The following is a 19,863-nucleotide window of genomic DNA, read 5'->3' on the forward strand; positions in this document are numbered from 1 at the left end:
CCCACAGTGAAAATGACTCAGACAAGAAATAATCCTTTGTGAAACAAATAAGCGTCATGGTGTGTGGCTGCTCAAATCATTTAATTTCAAGCACGCTTTAGGAGTGAACAAACACTAGTCGATGAGTGAGTGAAAAGCTTCTACAAGAGCTTGGTGGTGAGGTGCTGCATCACAATGCTTTATAGCTATGAAAGCGTTTTTTTCCAATATTTGAATTTAGTGTTTATTCTGTAGTGTTGGAAGTAACAGGTGTTTTCTTCTCATTTTGTGGGTACAAGGTAAAAAGGTGGACGGGGAGGCTTAGATATGTGTTAATATAAGGCGATCACTTTTATTATTGGTTCCACCAAACCTCTTGAAACATGTTAACCTATAAATACGCATTTGGTCATGTGGTCTTCTCTCTCTCCAAGGTGTCGCCTCTCCCATTTCAACAACAAGCTCGCCACCATCAACAAGCGGAACTTCCTCAACCTCTACAACTCAGTCCACAGCAGCGGCATCTACAAGCACTACATTTCTATCTAATATCACATCTCCACCTAATTTGACAAATACATCTTCTACAAACACTGTATCTGTATCTAATATGACCAATTCAACTCTAGCAGTCACTGCATCTTTACCTAATGTGACCAATTCAACTCCAGCAGTCACTGCATATGTATCTAATATGACCAATTCAACTCCAGCAGTCAATGCATATGTATCTAATATGACCAATTCAACTCCAGCAGTCACTGCATCTTTACCTAATGTGACCAATTCAACTCTAGCAGTCACTGCGTATGTATCTAATATGACCAATTCAACTCCAGCAGTCAATGCATATGTATCTAATATGACCAATTCAACTCCAGCAGTCACTGCATCTTTACCTAATGTGACCAATTCAACTCAATCAGTCACTGTGTATGTATCTAATGTGACCAATTCAACTCCAGCAGTCAATGCATATGTATCTAATATGACCAATTCAACTCCAGCAGTCACTGCATCTTTACCTAATGTGACCAATTCAACTCCAGCTGTCACTGCATATGTATCTAATATGACCAATTCAACTCTAGCAGTCACTGCATCTCTACCTAATGTGACCAATTCAACTCCAGCAGTCACTGCATATGTATCTAATATGACCAATTCAACTCCAGCAGTCACTGCATATGTATCTAATATGACCAATTCAACTCTAGCAGTCACTGCATCTCTACCTAATGTGACCAATTCAACTCCAGCAGTCACTGCGTATGTATCTAATATGACCAATTCAACTCCAGCAGTCACTACATATGTATCTAATATGACCAATTCAACTCCAGCAGTCACTGCATATGTATCTAATATGACCAATTCAACTCCAGCAGTCACTGCATATGTATCTAATATGACCAATTCAACTCCAGCAGTCACTGCATATGTATCTAATATGGCCAATTCAACTCCAGCAGTGGCCAATTCAACTCCAGCAGTCACTGCATATGTATCTAATATGACCAATTCAACTCTAGCAGTCACTGCATATGTATCTAATATGACCAATTCAACTCTAGCAGTCACTGCATCTCTACCTAATGTGACCAATTCAACTCCAGCAGTCACTGCATATGTATATAATATGACCAATTCAACTCCAGCAGTCACTGCATATGTATCTAATATGACCAATTCAACTCTAGCAGTCACTGCATATGTATCTAATATGACCAATTCAACTCTAGCAGTCACTGCGTATGTATCTAATGTGACCAATTCAACTCTAGCAGTCACTGCATCTCTACCTAATGTGACCAATTCAACTCCAGCAGTCACTGCATATGTATATAATATGACCAATTCAACTCCAGCAGTCACTGCATATGTATCTAATATGACCAATTCAACTCTAGCAGTCACTGCGTATGTATCTAATGTGACCAATTCAACTCCAGCAGTCACTGCATATGTATCTAATGTGACCAATTCAACTCCAGCAGTCACTGTGTATGTATCTAATGTGACCAATTCAACTCCAGCAGTCACTGCATATGTATCTAATATGACCAATTCCACTCCAGCAGTCACTGCATCTTTACCTAATGTGACCAATTCAACTCTAGCAGTCACTGCATCTTTACCTAATGTGACCAATTCAACTCTAGCAGTCACTGCATCTTTACCTAATGTGACCAATTCAACTCCAGCAGTCACTGCATATGTATCTAATATGACCAATTCATCATCATTTGCACCATCTTCGACTTCTACAGCTCCTTCTCTCTCACTGTCAACACCTTTGACACATTCTAGCACAAACAGCACTTCGGCTGCTGGAACAAACACAACGTCATCGTCAGCCAGCACTTCCACCAGCGCGGCTCCGGTCACCAGTGCCTCTCTGAGTTTTAGAATCACAAGTCAGAACTTTTCTGGAAATCTGAATAACGCTTCCTCCCCGGAGTACATCAATTTGAAGAACAGCCTTGAAACGTTGGTAAGCACCGATACATTTTGAAATTAGCACTTAAAGTGAAATGTGCCTCTTGAGGAATACACCCGTGCAGAAAAGAAAAGAGTACAGCCTGCTGTATGCATAAGCCATTCTGTAGTGCATGGTGTGTAGGTCATTATGGAGAAGAATTGAACAGCCATTTGTGTCATTTGCAGTTCAGCATCTTTGTTAATGTGGCACAGAGAGGGGCCTCCATTGCGTTGCTAGCATTGGTTTCTGTCCCTTGCAATTCCAGGAATGAACAGTCTTTCAGGTGTGCATGTTATTCTCAGTGTTAATGCGCTTAGGTAATGTGGCATAGACCAGGGGCCTCCATTGCATCTCTAGCATTGGAATCAGTCCATTTTAGGGCTTGGAATTCCAGGAATGAACAGTCTTTCGTATGCATTTTATTCTCAGTGTTAATGCTCTTACATGTTGTAATGCCAGGATCTTTTGGAGTCGGCCCTTCATGAGCTTCACAGAACCCCGAGATGTTTTTTGGAGCTTCGATTAGCTTCGTCTGACTTGTCTTTTTTTCACACCCACAGCTGACTGAGATATATAAACAGAAATTCCCCAACTGCAAAGCTGTGAAAGTGATAGAGTTTCGGTATGTATATATTTACAGATTGTACATTCTTATAATTGGAAAGAAGGGACTTTATAAGATGTTGAAATTCTGGCACCTAAGCAGAGGTACAGAACAGATAGAGGGCCTCAAATACGGATATGATGCCAGCTGTGTAAAGTACAGTAGGACCTCTCCCTCTCCATAAACACACAAGGATGATTGTCACAGAGGCAACTCGTCAACTGAATGATCCCCTTTGTTATTCCAAATCAACAAAGTTTGTTATGCAAAACAGCCATGCAAAAACAAGAAAGGATATCAATACCTGGTCCAGAAATGGTTTACTGACTAAAGAAGAATCTAAATTCTTGAATGTTTTGCACCCTATCACACCTTTATTTTATTTGTTGCCAAAAATCCACAAACGCACTACCCCAGTCCCAGGTCGCCCTATTATTTCAGCACAGGGGAGCATGAACGAAAATATTTCAAAATATGTAGACTTTTTTTTACAGCCTAACATGAGTTCTCTCCCTTCCTTTTTGAAAGACACTACTGATTTTTTGGGGAAGATTAGTTGTATTACCTGGGGTCCTGAGTTATGTTTCCTGGTGATGGACATAGAAGCACTTTATACCAGTATTAATCATCACCAGGGTTTGGAAGCTGTTCAGTATTTTTTGGATTCACGTGAGGCAACTATGAGGGATCACAACCAAATGCTATTAGATATGATCCGTATCTGCCTCTTTAACAACTATTTCCAGTTTGGCAAGGAGGCTTACCATCAGGAACGCGGGGTGGCAATGGGTTCGTGCTTCTCCCCCAGTTATTCATGCTTGCATGTTGGCTGGTGGGAGGAGCGTGTGCTTGGCGTCACCCACGCTCATTGGCTTCCCCATTTATTTGCCTACTGGAGATTTATAGACAATATTTTTATCGTCTGGAAAGGATCTCAAACCCTGGCAGCTGATTTTGTTAAGGAAATCAATGTGAACGATAGAAATCTTAAATTCACTGCTACTATCACTGATACATCAGCTGAATTTCTGGATGTATTGGTTTACATTGAAAATAACAAAATTCAATCCAAACTGTTCAGGAAGAGCACTGCGGGCAATTCCATCTTGCATGCCCGTAGTGCTCACCCCCGGCATACTATTAACAGTATACCCCTTGGTGAATTAATCAGAATTAAACGCATCTGTAGTGATCCTGTTGTCACCGAACAATGTCTAGCAGAATCTAGAAATAGATTCCTTCGAAGGGGCTACAAAAGAGCAGTATTAGATAAAGCCCTCAATACAGTGTCAACACGTACACGTGAAACATTGTTGACCCCTAAGACAACAATTGATACTGATGTTACCAAGTCAACAACAGCTAGATTCATCACTACTTTTTGTGCCCAAAGTTCCAAACTTAGCCAGATTATCAGATCTGAATGGCCAATTGTTTTAACTGATGTTATTCTTGCTCCTTTTTTGCCCAAATCTCCTGCAATAACCTTCAGGAGGGCTCCCTCAATGAAAGATTCCCTTGACCGTGCACAACCAGAAAACCAATTGAAAACCACTTGGCTTCATAAATCTGGTTTTTTTAGATGCACCTCGTGCCGTGCCTGCACGTTTGCAGTCAACAGCACCGAGTATACATCTGCATTTAGTAATCGGCCTATACCAATCAGGGAACACCTCACATGCCGTAGTGACTTTGTTGTGTATAAACTTACCTGCACATGTTCATTGTCGTACATAGGGAGCACAAAATTGCAAGCACATCAACGCACCTTGCAACACATCCGGGCAATAGTAAATTCGGACATGAATTACCCGGTTGCTCGCCATTTCAAATCTGTCCATGACCAGAAACTAAAAGACCTCACGTATACCTTATGTTCAGTGGCTAATCCTGGTAGGGGGGGGTGATCGAGAAAGACTTCTCCGTCAAAGAGAGGCTTATTTTATCATTCCGCTCGATACCAGATCCCCTAATGGATTGAATGCTTTTGAAGAATTGCACCATTATCTATAATTGCAGTAGCTTTTCCGTTGTATATACAAATGTATATTTTCTGTCATCTTTGTAGAGTGGGAGTTTCATCTGCATTTTCAGATATTCAAAAGATGAAATAACAGCTGGGCTTAATATACCTATGAAATCTGAAGTGTTTTTGGCAAACTTCCATAAGCTAATGTCTCTGCCGCTATTGATATTCCATGTATATAACATCTAAAAATCTTTTTTGGTCTAAATTACTTGTTTTGTATATATTGGCAATTTGTGATGTCCTTTTGATCATGGTGAGGGATATTATTTATTTACATATTTGTTAAGAAATATTTCATATATTGCACTTGCACATAGATCTAGATGTTTCATTACTAATATGAATTCTTGCCATTTTTCTTAAGTAAATATGCTCTATTATGCTTCACCACTTATGAGCACTATGCTCTAATTGTTCAGCAATATTCTAATAATTTGGGAATTTTGTTTATGGACTTATCATCACATTAATTTAATTGCCAGTTAATGTCGTTATTTTACCCTTGCAACCTGTTTTTTTAGGTGTTTGGGCTTTTATTTGTAATTTAATCCACCGCCTACTCCTGACGCGTCATGTGACCAAGCCCCGTCCGCGGGGCGAACCGCGTCATGGAGGGCACTTGCTCTGCACTATTTACTGCCTATTAAATGCACTGCTTCAACTGAAATATCGTTGGTTTCTGGCTCATCTATTTTTGATCTGATCTGATTTTGGAGGACTGTTGGAGGTCTACGCTCGCCTGAACTGCGTCCAAAGCAGTTGTGAGTTTGCTGTTTCATATATATATATATATATATATATATATATATATATATATATATATATATATAGCAGATAACTCTGGGTAGTTCCCAAGTTTAGGTGGAGAGCAGCTCCTCTATAGAGCACCCTACTACACCAGCGACAGTCTGAAACTGCTCACTTCAAATGTCTGTTTTCCTACTAAAGTTTCTAAGCATAGGACATGTGTCAGTGGTTGCTTTTATTCACCTTGGGTGGTATTTGACCAATCCAGAGCTGTAATACTGTAATATTTGTAATTTAACAACTCGTTGTAGATGGCACTGTACTAATCATATGCTTAAAGATTTTGCTGTAGAAATGACAAAAGAGCTTGTCCGTTTCTAGCTCAATGTGGACAAAATTGTGCTAATCGTATGCTTAAAAACATTGCGCTCATGCACCCAACCGGGCCCTTGGGTCATTCTGAGTGCCAGTGTCTGTGTGTTCAGCCTGCCGGAAGGGAGCTTGTACCCACACTGCCATGTGTCCCATTAGTTGGATGAACGGCCATACCTGTGGCCAGGTCCCAACTCATACGGCTAACCAGAATCTGCAACCAGCCTAAGCTCTAACCCCTCTTTGGGAAAATGTTTTCATGTTGCAATATTGTATTTTGGGCCAATATTCCACGGTGGCAGAAAAAAATAATTCAAGCTTATATCAGCCAAGATTAAAATGCGATTGACATGGCGTGGCTAGCAGCCAAGCAAGATGGCCGCAGCCTAGTGGAGCTCCAGGGGTGAGACTACCTCCCCAACAAATACGGACATTAATCCGTTGAAAAAAGTGTATCCAGAGTCCAGAAACATGCTCCGAAGGTGAAGCGGAGCAGATTGATACTAGGCTGCAGTCTCCCCATGGTCGGCGCGGTGCGCTATCGCTCAAGACAGAAAGCGTCCTGCATGCCTTTGCACAGCCGGGGACTAGATTTCGGCGCTACATCCATGGTGGAATCGGATGTCCGGTGAGAAGTGGGAATGACCGGCATAGAGGGCGGAAGCACAGACGGCGGAACCAGTTCGGGCGTCGGCGGCTCCGGCGGCAATAATAGTATGGCAGCGGGGGGCCTCTTGCTCCCTCCCACCCCCCCCTCCTGACAGCAAGAAGGCACGGCCGGACTCTGGCATGGAGTCCGGGTGGGAGCAGGCAAAGACTGCGGAAGGTGTGGCGGCCCAGTGGGGAGGCATTACAGACCGAACTAGAGCTGGCAAAGAAGGATCAGCAGCGTGGGCGCCTCAACGGCAGGGTAGACCCAGCATCACTGATTTACTGCCGGAGCTTGGCAGCTGAGTGAAGGCCCGTGACGGTACATACCTGCAGGACGGTAGGGGACCCATCTGTTCCTGACCCCCCGCCCCCCCAATCCCCGGCAGCAGGACGACACGGCCGGGTTCAGGCCTCAAATCCGGGCAGGCAGCAGCAACTAACAGCGCGGAAGCCCCGGGAAAAGAGCTACGGACCGGAATAAAGCTGGCAAAGATAGGGCAGCAATGCGGACACTGCTTTGGCAGGGCAGGCCCAGAACCTAGATCCACCACCGGGACTTGGCAGTCAAGTACAGGCCGGAGTCAGTGTATAAATATACGAAGGTAGAGGGCCCCTCTCTCCCTCTTCCTCCCTCGAACCCCCCCCCCCCCCAGCGGCAAAGAGACATGGCCAGAACCAGGCCTCGAGTCCGGATGGGAGCAGGCAACAGCAGTGAATTGCGCGAAGGGAGGAACTACGGTCCGAAGCAAAACCGGCACGGGCAGGGCAGCGACGGGAGCACTACATCGGCAAGGCAGGCCCTAAAAAAACGAACCCCAATTCAGCGCCTGGGCTGAGCAGCTCCGAGAAGGTCAGAAGCAGTGTGCCACCCCACTGCGGGGGGGTAGCAGTGGACGACCGGTGCAGGGACCACCCTTTACGAGTGATCTAAACGGGTGGGTCCCCAACCTAGATGAGTGCGCGGGGCACTCGCATACGTTGAAACACATGAGGTGACAAAATACGGCAGATCTCACACGGCGGACCCCCACTTCTTCCCACCCCCCCCCACGAATGGCCAAGGAAAATTAGTTGAAAGACGTTGCCGAGGCTTGCATAACACAAAACTGAGAGCTGGTGAACTCCCCCCCCCCCCCCCCCCCACCCCCCTCCCCACTCTCCCCCTCTATCATCCAGGACAGGCCGCACCGATCTTGACGGAACCCAGTGGCGGGGAACAGAGGGGGATCAAGGGAGCAATGAACGGCAAGGGGGGCCCGTGTGGCCCAACAAAGCAAGTTGGACAAATTTGCATATACCAAAGACTCCCCCCGCCCCCTCCCCCCGCTGCCGGAACGCAGAGGAACGGGGGCTAAAGACCCAGAGACAGACAATGGCCCAAAGGTCACATTAGAGGATGTAATGGCAGTTTTACACCAAGTGCAGACTACGGTCGGAACGATCTCCACAGATGTCACATTCCTGAGAGCAGACTTTCAAAAAATGTCAGCGAGAGTATCCGAAGTGGAACAAGTGACGACTTCCCTTACTAGAGACACTACATTGCTGACAAAAAAGGTGGCACAACTGGAGACCGACCATAAACGAATGGCGGCTAAGCTGGACGAGCAGGAGGGCCGCTCGCGCTGCAACAATGTCCGAATCATGGGCCTTCCGGAGAGTGAGGGGGGACCTGCTATGGATCTCTATATAGAAGAACTCATAAAATGCCGCCTACAACCTAAAGGACTATCAACCTTTTTCTCTGTGGAATGAGCGCATATAGTACCAGGAGGTAGGCCCAAACCTGGAGCCCCCGCGACCGGTGCTGGCACTGCCCATTCGTGTGCAAAACTCAACGATCTCCTTTTTTCCTGATTACACAGCAACGGTTGCAGCACGCCGCAGAAGTTTTCTGGAGGTGAAAAAAATGCTGAGGTCCCGAGAACTGCCATATTCTATGCTCGTCCCTGCTCGGCTCCGTGTGTTGGCAGAGGGAAAAACTCGGAAGAGGCAAACAACTGGCTCGAAGGATGGCAACCGGCGGAGGGGTCTAGGCGAGTGCCGAGAAGTAGATGGCGACTGGGACGCGACGGCAAGTCTGAGGGCGCGTAACGAGAAGAGGCAGAGGCAGAACACCGCGAAAAGGGCTCTGGAGAGTGACAATTACGGGAAGTACCCTCCCCCTTTTCTTTGTTCATATCGGGGGTGTAGACTTAAATTTCTGCTAATGCCCACAAGCTATAGATAACAGAAGTATTATTGACTCAAGACTCTGGGACTTGGGGAGAGATAGGTCCTCCCTGGACTTCACACCCCTATGCATACATGCAAGTAAAGTTCAAAGGTTGGGGTATTAAGCACTCTGCTAAGTTGGGGTGGCGGGCAGTTCTGGGTCTGCGAGGCAGGTAGGCAGGGAGGGGGGTTGGGGGACAGGGTCTCTGTTCAAGTTTTTGTTTCACAATGTCACTACTCACAGAAACACACATTATCCCTACTATAGGACAAGTCACTTATAGTACTAGATCCTTTGTTTATGCCAATGGGGGAAGACTCACTAGCTAGCTTGCGGGGGAGCCCCGATGCCGTGACCCCGTCCCTGTCCATACTCACATGGAATGTATGCGGGCTAGGCGATAAAATCTAATGAGGCCTCGTTTTACAATGCATAAAAATGGGAGGTGCAGCAGTGGTACTACTTCAGGAGACACATCCCACGGGCACATCTACTAGATAGATGGGGTTACAAAATGGTGGCCCACTCTGAATTTACTTCAGGCTCTAGAGGGGTTGGTATATTGATAAAGAAGCAGTTCCCTTTAATCATCAGCAACGTTCAATCTGATGATGCAGGTAGGGCTGCCGGAGGGTGAACTGATCATTCGGGGCGACTTTAATTCGGTGGCTGATTACTCAATGGATAGATTCCCTCTAAGAGCAAATGTATCCGGGACGTCCCGTTTGGGAAGCTTCATGGCAGCTATGGAGTTAGTGGACATTTGGAGGAAGTATCAACTCCTTGATCGTCAATTTACTTACCACTCCAGTGTTCATAACAGCCTCACTAGAATTGATTACTTCATGGGGTCATTGGGTAGCATTTGTAATATTAGCAGTGTAGAAATCAAACCACGGAGCATATCTGACCATTCCCCACTGATGATTAGCTACATACATCACCAGCAGAAAAGGCGTCGGACTTAACCAGTATGCCTGGATATCTCCACAATCCCAAGATTAGGAGGGAACTTAAGGTGACGAAGCATTATTTTCAAGATAACGTTGATGCCGTAACCTCTTCTATCACTTTATGGGAGGCATACAAGGCAGTTCTCGGAGGACAGGCAATAGCCTCCATTGTAATTCATAAATGAGAAGGACAGATCGAACTGCAAGCTTTAGAATCCGAGGTGATTACTGCAGAGGCACAACACACTAATGACCCAACCCCCGATGCGGCCCGCAACCTGCAGATTGCACAATGCTGACACAAGGAATATCTGACGGAAGTGACCAGACAGCAACTTACAAACACACTACATAAAATGTATGATGTGGGGGACAAGGCAGGTAAACTATTGGCGTGGCTGGACAAACGGGAGAAGAGGGACAGGTTGATAGCACAGCTTGAAATGGAGGGAGGACAACTCACTACAGACCCACACACAATAGTAAATATGTTAGCACGACACTTCCTAAAAATATATTCCTCAGATTCGACAATCACGGAAAAGGAAGCACTCACATACATAAAAGACTTTTGAATGCCCAAATTTACCCCTGAAGAAGCACAATTTTTAGAAGGTCACCTCACGACAGAGGAGGTGGCAATAGCTATTGAGGCATTACAATCGGGCAAGGCAGAGGGTCCCAATGGCATACCGGTCGAATTATCTAATTAACCTGACTGACTCACTCGCACCCCACCTGTTAAGTATGTTTGCTGAAAGCCTAGAGATTGGAGAACTCCCACCGGACCAACGCACTGCCACCATAGTAGCTATTTTAAAGCCTGGGAAACCGGCGGATCAATGTACATCATATCGGCCTATTTCTCTCATGAATGCTGAGGTCAAAATATTTGCCAAATTATTAGCGATACGACTCACGCCACACCTATCTAAGCTAGTGCATAGGGACCAATCTGGCTTTATGCCCGGCAGAAACACAGCACTAAATTTATGAAGACTACACGGGGTAATGGCATGTGCAGTGTATCTGCAGGAGCCGGCGGTGATACTCACTGGATGCACATATGGCATTCGACATGGTCCACTGGCCTTTTCTCTTTACGGTGCTGCGCCATTTGGGATTTGGACTGAAGTTTTGTGCCTGGGTCCGACTGCTATACACTAAGCCCCTTGCGCATGTCACAGCTAATGGCCATATATCGGCAGATTTTCCATTGGCCAAGGGCATGCGTCAAGGTTGCCCACTGTCACCACTATTGTTTGCCATGGTATTAGAGCCCCTGGCGGCGTGGATAAGATGGGACCCGACTATTAAGGGCCTCAAGTGGACAGATGATTGGGAGGATAAAATCTCCCTATATGCAGACGATATCTTGCTATATTACACTTCACCCAGGCGTTCTATAATAACACTTTTGGATGTCTGTACGGCCTATGGGCGGGCAACCAGGTATTCTATTAACTGGTCTAAATCCACCATGTACGTACTCCACGGTCCGCCACCGCGCCTACCGGACGACTGTCCGCTACAGACTGCAGAAAACATGTTTAAATATTTAGGGGTTCACATCACAGCTAACTCTGACTTCTACAAATGGAATTTGCAGCCACCACTCGAGCGCCTGAAGCGAGACGTACGACATTGGGAATCACTGCCACGGACCCTATTGGGTAAAGCAGCGCTTTTTAAGATGATGGCTCTGCCTCACTTTCTATACATCTTGGCAAATACGCCCTATCCCGTGCAGGCCTCCTATTTCAAAATAATTGCAGCGCAGGTCTCTGTTCTACTATGGGGCCATAAACCAGTGTGTAGAGCACAGGCCAAGCTGGTACGAAGCTGGTACGATGGTTGTATAGCGCTTCCAGACATCTACCTTTACTACTGAGCAGCGCAATTAAAAGTAATTAATCAATGGATACATCTTCCACAATCAGAACCGGCACTGAAGGCAAACCGAGCAGTTTGGAGTGTCTAGTATGCTAGCTCCTTTACGATAAAACATTTTCTTTAGCAAAGTTTGGCCCACTGCAACACACACTTGCACTTTGGCATACAGTGCAGGCAAAGTTGGGATGGCAGGGGGTATTGACGCAGCTTACTCCACTGTGGGACACAAAGTGACTAGGGGAACTTAGGCACACTAAGGTTTTCGATCGTTGGGACGATATGGGAATATCGACGATTGGGGACATGTGGGAGAAATGAGGAATACTTTCCTTTGATACACTGAGACAGCAATACGACTTAGCCCCCACTGAGCACTTTAGATATGTACAGATCCGACACATTAAAGACAGCATTACCACCTGACTCTGAAGTCCCGGAGGAATCCTCTCCAGAAGACAGGTTATTAACTGACTACATGCCAAAGAGGGCAACCTCCCTAATTTACCGTAAATTGGTGAATAATTTACCTGATCCAACAGGATCACTACGGGAAAAATGGTCTCATGACTGTGGGGAGCTTGATGATTAGGAGTGGCAGGAGGCACTAGCATCCCCGAAGGAAGTGGGCATTCCCTCACGTCTCTGTTTGGTATAATTACGTATACTACACCGCTCCTACTATACTAGAAGCACTTTATATAAGATAGGAAGGATAGATCATCCCTACTGTCTGAGGGGCTGTGGTGAGGAGGGGACCTTCTATCACACCATATGGGAATTCCCCAGAATAGCTGAATATTGGACACCGGTATTAAGGACTATATCTCAGTCGGAAGGAATCTCACTGATGCCGGAACCTAGGCGTTGTCTTCTAAATATATGGGAAGCCAATGATCTCACACGCTCAGGACAGAATTGGGCGACACTAGGTATGATGGTGGCTAAAAGAAATATAGCACAGAAATGGGGTGGAGTAGAGAAACCTACCTTAGCGGCATGGAGAGGAGATATGGATGGGGCCATGATACCGGAAAGGGCGGTGTTTTAGCAGCAGGGGTTGCCCTAAAAAGTGGAAGAAAATTTGGGGGGCATGGAATACATACAGAGGCAATATCTGCGAACCACCTTCAGATAGTGAGGATGATAGTACAGATTCGGGATAGGCCCATGAACAAACTAAGAGCTGTGAAAAGTCTGACCTCAACTGCTGAAATAATGTATGTTAGTGACTTTATTATGCTTGAAACTGTGTCGTCTGAGAAGAAATTGTGCAAAATGTATTGTGTATGCTCAAAAACGTTATGCTGTTTTATTCAAGAAAATTTACACAAAAAAAATGCGATCGACACATTTTCACATTGTTAGGACACTGACCATTTTCACAAAGAGTGAAATGTTTTGATTGAAATTATTCTTTCATGCCAAGTTTGATGCAAATCGTTTGAGTGATCTTTGTTGTAGCAAAGAACAGATTTACCTATAGGACCTAAAACGGTAGACTCATGTATTGTGGCTTCTCAATCTTTTACCTTGCACAAATCTGCACATAACGTATCCAGTTTGGCTAGAGGTGTGCAAATGTTTGTGAAGATTCATCAAATGGTACCGAAGTGTGTTTATAATTATTTATAAATAAATCTAGGCAGATAAACCTTTTTTAACAAAACGAAGCCTGTTTTCTATAAAAACCCTGCATTCTTGTTTACATGATAAAGGGCCTGATCCAGACCTTGGCAGACAGGGTACTCCATCGCAAACGTACTTCTGTCAGAAAAGAAGAAGTTCATGTGACTATATGGAGATCACTGCCGAGGCAGCACTGATCTCTGAATATGGTGTTCCTTTGTCAGGACGGCGGACGTAATGTCCTCCGCCACCCTGATGGACAAAATACATACCAGCATACTTTAAAACCGGTTAAATAATGTATTTGTTTGTTTGTATTACACACAATCCATATAGCCCAGTATTTCACTCGTTGTTTTCACTAAATATTTACCTCTTTGAAAACTGGCATTGTTTTCATTACAATTGCACCAAAATAAACATCATATATAAAAGTGCATTATGGCTAACGTGCAATATGGTCCTACAAGTAACCACGTAATATGGTCCTGTAATGTGATTGAGGAGTGCTAGTGACATCATAAACCGCGAGGCTAAACGGGAGGGGAACGTAAATGCCATGAGACCCACGGGACAGTAATATAGACACATATTGCAAGTTAAACATCATAGATTGTTATATTACATGTTACTTTTGGTGCAGTCAATATAAAACCATTGTATTTATCAACCATGGAAATGCTTATTGAAAAAGCAAGTGAGAACGGGCCAGGACTGTTTAATTCTCTCCAGTAAAAAGAACAAAACATATTGATTTAGGTACATGGGTATTCTGTTAAAGGCACTGTAACCTGATATTTTCATTGAGTCTCATGTAAAGTAATGCGCACTTGTCATGTTTGTTTGTAGGGAAGGTTCTGTGATTGTCGTGACACAGGTTGAGTTTACCAACACGTCGGTTCCTTCTTTGGATAATATCGCCAGTACCCTCAATCAGACCGTGGCCGGCGGTGGCCTGGGCAACTTTACAGTGGACCCCACGAGCATCAAATCCAGTGAGTGACTCTGCCTCCAAGGCACACTGATTACACGAGGGCGGGAAGCCTCAAATGGGTGGGTCCAGCCTTTGGGCTTCTTCCATCAGATGGAAATCAAAAGCCAAACCGCTATGTCATACTGTGAACAGAGGCAGAGAAGAAGCTGACATTATCTAGAACTCTTTTGTGCAATTGATGTCTCCACCGTCAGATGGTCTGCGCTTCAAAACTACCTTGGAATGGGGAATATTGCAACAAACAAAGGGAATAGCAGTAAAAGACCCCGACTGCTGAGCTAGGGCATCAATGTCGAGAGGTGTATGTCACACCCTTGCCGCTCCTGCAGAGCATGGCAGCACGGTTGTTTGATGGAACCACACATGCCACTACCACGCATGCCCTTACTATGCCGTCATTACATGCATGCATCTTTCCCACGCATATGCCTTTACCAGGCATGGCCTTACAACAAAATCTTTTGTTGTAAGGGCATGCATGAAGAAGGCATATGCTTGGTAAAAATGTAACTGGTAAGTATAACCCATATATATATTTTTAGAGTTTAAGGTGGGTGTTTGGGTGACAAGGGTAATTTTTAGGATATATATAAATATATACACGTGTATATATATCCTGAAATTACCCTTGCCACCCACACCCACCTTAAACACTAAAATTACCCTTTGCACCAAAAACCCATACCCAACTAAAACTGTAAAAATACCCTTGTTTACCAAAAACCCACACACCCTGAAATTACTGATACCACCTAAAAACACATACTCACCCTAAAACCCGTAGTTAAGATTTCCACCCAAAAACCCACACCAACCGTACACTCAAACTACCCTTCTTATCCAAAAACCTGTATCTACCATAAACTCTAAAATTTCCTTGCCACCCAAATACCTTTACCCACCCACAACCTTAAAATTAACCTTGCCACCCAAAAACCCCTGCCCACCCGAAATCCTAAAATTAGCCTTCCCACCAAAAACCCCCTACCCAACTTAAACCCTAAAATGAACCTTGCCACCCAAACCCTCACACCCACCCAAAATCCTAAAACGTACCCTTCCTGTCCACATACCCAAACACACCTCAATATATATATATATATATATATATATATATATATATACTTACCTAGCAAATATTTACTTTTTCGTTGCTACGGAATGTGCTGTAAAGGCATATTTGTTGTAAAATACTGTGTGGTAAAGACGCATTCGTTGTAATGCCTGTATGGTAGTGGCATGTGAGGGTGAGATTTTGTAGTAAAGGCTGTTTACCATGGGAGCACGTCTTCATGGACCGGCAGTTTGTCCAACCCGAGGCTCTAGAAGCTGGTAGCATCCCTGAAGCTGCCTCTTATTAAAATGTATGATAGAACCAATGGCCTTAGTCCCTGGCAGAAGGTTAGCCTTCCCTGGGCGGTAAAAACTAACTGGTGCAAGCAATGACATGAGAATGGAACTCCACTGGCATTAAAACTGAGGCCCTCAGACACGGACAGTAGTGCCCCACCCCATCAGCATAAACATCAAGATCCCTAGACCCTGGCATCAGGTCACACCCCGCACATACCATGTACTCCATGGCCTAGACTACAACTGTGGCTGAAATTACCAGTCATATAACTCAGGGACCGAAACACTGACTTCGGGCCAGAATCCCACACATCAGACGCTGGCATTAAACACGATTGTTCATTAAAAATGAGGGCGCTAGATATTGTTAGGAAACCACAACCCCACTATCAGTAACTCTGAGGGCTCCAAACACTGACAGCAGGTCAGAAATAAATTCACTGTTATTAAAACCAAGGATATTAAAGGCTAACAATAGGACCAACCCCCTGGCATTAAAACTGAGAGCAGCGCCACTGACCTTTCCTGACTCACAACAGGCTAGTCGTTCAGCTGATCTCCGTAGAGTATGGGTTTTGGGGAGGAGGATTGAGGAATAACCAACAAAGTTTCCATTGTCTGATAGAACTCTAACTTCCCATTGGCCCTCATGAAGCTGTATGTCACAGCCACTGAAAACCAGTACCTTCTGTCGATAGCCTACAGAAAGTTTAGGATTCGAGTTGGCAAAATATCAATTTCCTTCTGTAGACAAAAATCTTTGTACTGGCCATTGGTTCTAAAGTTCCAAATAACAGCAGGTTCTAGGGCTTATATTAGACGGCTGTCCAGCCCTGTATTTCTCCTCTCATGGTTCAGTCTAAGAGAGGGACATTGCACTCAGTGGATTAACTGTCTCTAGTGTAAATTTACCACGGTGTAGGAGTGGATGTCAAGATGTTATATGCTCAGTGTCCGAAAGTGACATTAGAAGACCTATAAACCCAATTATATAACAAGAGGCTCTGTTAAAGTTAAAAATCTCACAGAAGTAGATAAACGGCAGGGGAAACACAACGGTTAAAGTTTCAATATGTAGTTAGCCCCTGCAGTGTTATCACCAGCCACAATCCCACAGACTGCATAGCGATCGCTCCTTTGCTGTTTTCTGCTGGACACCAGAGCAAAAGAGCCACTGGAGGCCCAGAGATGACGTTGCATTAAGCCCATTGCATACGGTTACCTTAAAATGCCAACAGAAATGTCCATATAAATGTGCCATATTGCAACAGATGTGCTCATAAAGGCCTTGTCACTGTGGTACGAAAGCCCAGAAGATCCAAATATTGATTTGGCTGAGGTTCTAAAAATCCTTGCTCTGGAACTGCTGTAATTGCAGAGAGTTTCTACATCTTATCATGTTTCACCATTATCAACCACACCACTGACTATCACTTGTTCACTATTATGTCCACTTTACCTCCTCAGTGCTACAACTAGGGAATAGGAGATACATAGTCTGACAGTGGTGTGTGGAGGATGCAGAGGGGCTGACAAGCAACCAGTCTGTCAATGCATCAATTCCATGTCAGTGATCATCTTTACTCCTAGTCAGTTGCTTCCTCATCCCAGTCCTAACATTGTGAGTGTTCTCACCCGGCTGACAGAAGGACATACTGTGCTTCACTCATAGAAACAACTATCAAACTCAATTTGGTAGTCCTTGCACTGTTTGTAAAATTGCTCTGCAATGCACCCTCCATTCCAATGTATCCTGGTTACTACTTTTTTTTATGTCCTGACATTAGCACACCTTGAGTGGGGTTGTAGGACTGAGACAAGGAAGCATCGGACTAGGAGTAATGAAGCTTACTAATAAATGATCGCAGCATTACCTCCACACTGCCCCTACCTCCTCCTAACAGAGTGTAGATATTGAAAGATTAAGATACTCTCCCCTTTAATATGCACATATTCAGAAACCTTGCACTGCGCAAAAACATTTTTTTATTAAGTTAACAATGCAGTTGACAAAGCTGTCTTACAGATAACATTGTGACCAGATGGCTGACACAGCCACCTGGTAGTTCTGGGTAAATGTATGAGGATTATTCCATGAGACTCAGAAAAGGAGACCCCCTTAGCCTCGTCCAAAAGGAAACAACCCAGGTACTTGTTCTTCTCCATATACCAAGAAAAAATTTGTGAATCTCACCCATCTACTAATGATAGAAGTAGAGGGTTTTTTACCACTCTGCCCCAAACAAAAAGTTACCAGGAGAGTCACAGAGGAATACATTGGATGTCCTTTCAAACAAATGATCAACAGTGTTTGGATCTACGGTGGAATTGCACTACCAAACATTCAGACTTACCACTGGGCAGCCCAAGTGGCGGTCATCAGTCAGTGGGTACACAAACCACACAATAGGGTGACCAGATGCCCTGGATTTCCCCGGACAGTCTCGGTTGAGTATTGAGAGGACTGTCCCCGTGTGCCAGTGCTTTTCCTAATTTTCAAGAAAGTACAGTTTTTAGGAATAAGAAAGTCATCCTGCAAATCAGTAATTATACTTTTAGTCTCCTTTCAAGAGACGCCTCCATGGGAATTTATTTTATAGTCTGACTCTTTCAGGCAACACAGAAGGAAGTCGGCTGCCTGCTCGCAGCAGAGGAATGACAAAGTAGGGAGGAGATAAGAGGGGCGGGAGGTCTCAGTGGAGGTCCTGCCACAGCTTTTATGTAATGTAGCTTTGTAAATGCGTTTGGAAAAAAAAAATATATATATATATATGTTTTTATTTCTTTGTTTACACAGACACAAATCTATATTTATATGGGTATTCAAAAACCAGGACAGACCCTACATAAAAGTAACATGAAAGATTTTAGTCCTACTTTTCTGTCTAACCTCTCCTGGGGTTTTTGCTTCTCAATATCTGGTTACCCTACCACACGACGAACCAGCATACTGAATAGACAGGCTAGTCCTAGGTTCTAGGGATACATGCAAGCCCTATACGCAAACCCCAAAGAGCATCGCCTTACGGGCCCAACAAAACACACAGTCGCACTCTGGCATCTACTGAACAGGAAGCTGGGGTGGCATAATGAAGTGACCCAAGCTACACCCCTATGGGAGGCAGACAAACTAGATAGGCTGAGTGGCTGCCTGGCTTTTGATAAATGGGATCTCATAGGTATATTGATAGCTTGAGACCTGGGGTCAAAGGGGGTGGTCATCCCATTTGTAGATTTACAGCAGGACTACGACATGGCGGCTTCAGAAACATTTAGGTATTTACAAATAAGACATCCTCTGAAGGCTCCTATCCCACCGGACGATGACCTGCCATAAGCATCTCCACTAGAAGATAAAATACTAACTGACCATATGGCCCAGCATGCAACCTCCCTGACTTAACAAAAACGAATCAATAATTCACCTGACCCTCTCCTGTGTCTTTGGTAACACTGGCAGGACAACCTGGGGGAATAGGAGGATGAGAACAGGCAAGAGAAGCAAGCCTTCCCGAAAGAAGCTACCATCACATCCAAGACTAGTCCAATAGGTCATAGATCCTACCTTTCCGGTTCCATTCTGGTTAGGGTGGGAAGGGGAGAGGACGCTAAGTGTTGCAGTCTATGCGGACAAGAGGGTATGTTTTACCTCATACTATGGGCGTGCCCAGTAGTGAAATCCTATTGGGAGGCTTTTTTATGTGACTTGCAAAGAGTGTGTGGGGGGGGACCTTCCACCCATGCCTAAATGGTGTCGTCTTAACGTCTGCGAGGCAACTGACTTGAGCCGTGAAGAGCAACTTTGAGTAACTATGGGAAAGGCACTTGTAAAGCGTAACATTGCACGACAGTAGGGGGCCCAAGAGACGCCAACTCTTGGAGTGATAAAGAGATATGGACTGGTGCGTTGGGGCTGAGAACATAATCTACGAGGACAGGGGCTGCCCTGGAAATGGGAATAAATA

At 44.7% G+C, this 19,863-nt stretch overlaps 1 protein-coding gene across 1 annotated transcript in view; it reads left to right on the forward strand.

Moving 5' to 3' along the window:
• The window catches only part of LOC147729031 (uncharacterized), a 113,384-nt gene that overhangs the window by 34,551 nt on the left and 58,970 nt on the right, over positions 1 to 19,863 (forward strand). Inside the window, 5 exon segments of the mRNA XM_086959781.1 lie at positions 414 to 660; positions 742 to 1,262; positions 1,914 to 2,473; positions 3,022 to 3,083; positions 14,401 to 14,546. Coding sequence (XP_086815907.1) covers positions 414 to 660; positions 742 to 1,262; positions 1,914 to 2,473; positions 3,022 to 3,083; positions 14,401 to 14,546 — 1,536 coding nt within the window.

The sequence above is a fragment of the Lissotriton vulgaris genome, chromosome 2_2 (genome assembly GCF_964263255.1).
Source record: "Lissotriton vulgaris chromosome 2_2, aLisVul1.2, whole genome shotgun sequence".
Classification (NCBI taxonomy): Eukaryota; Metazoa; Chordata; class Amphibia; order Caudata; family Salamandridae; genus Lissotriton; species Lissotriton vulgaris.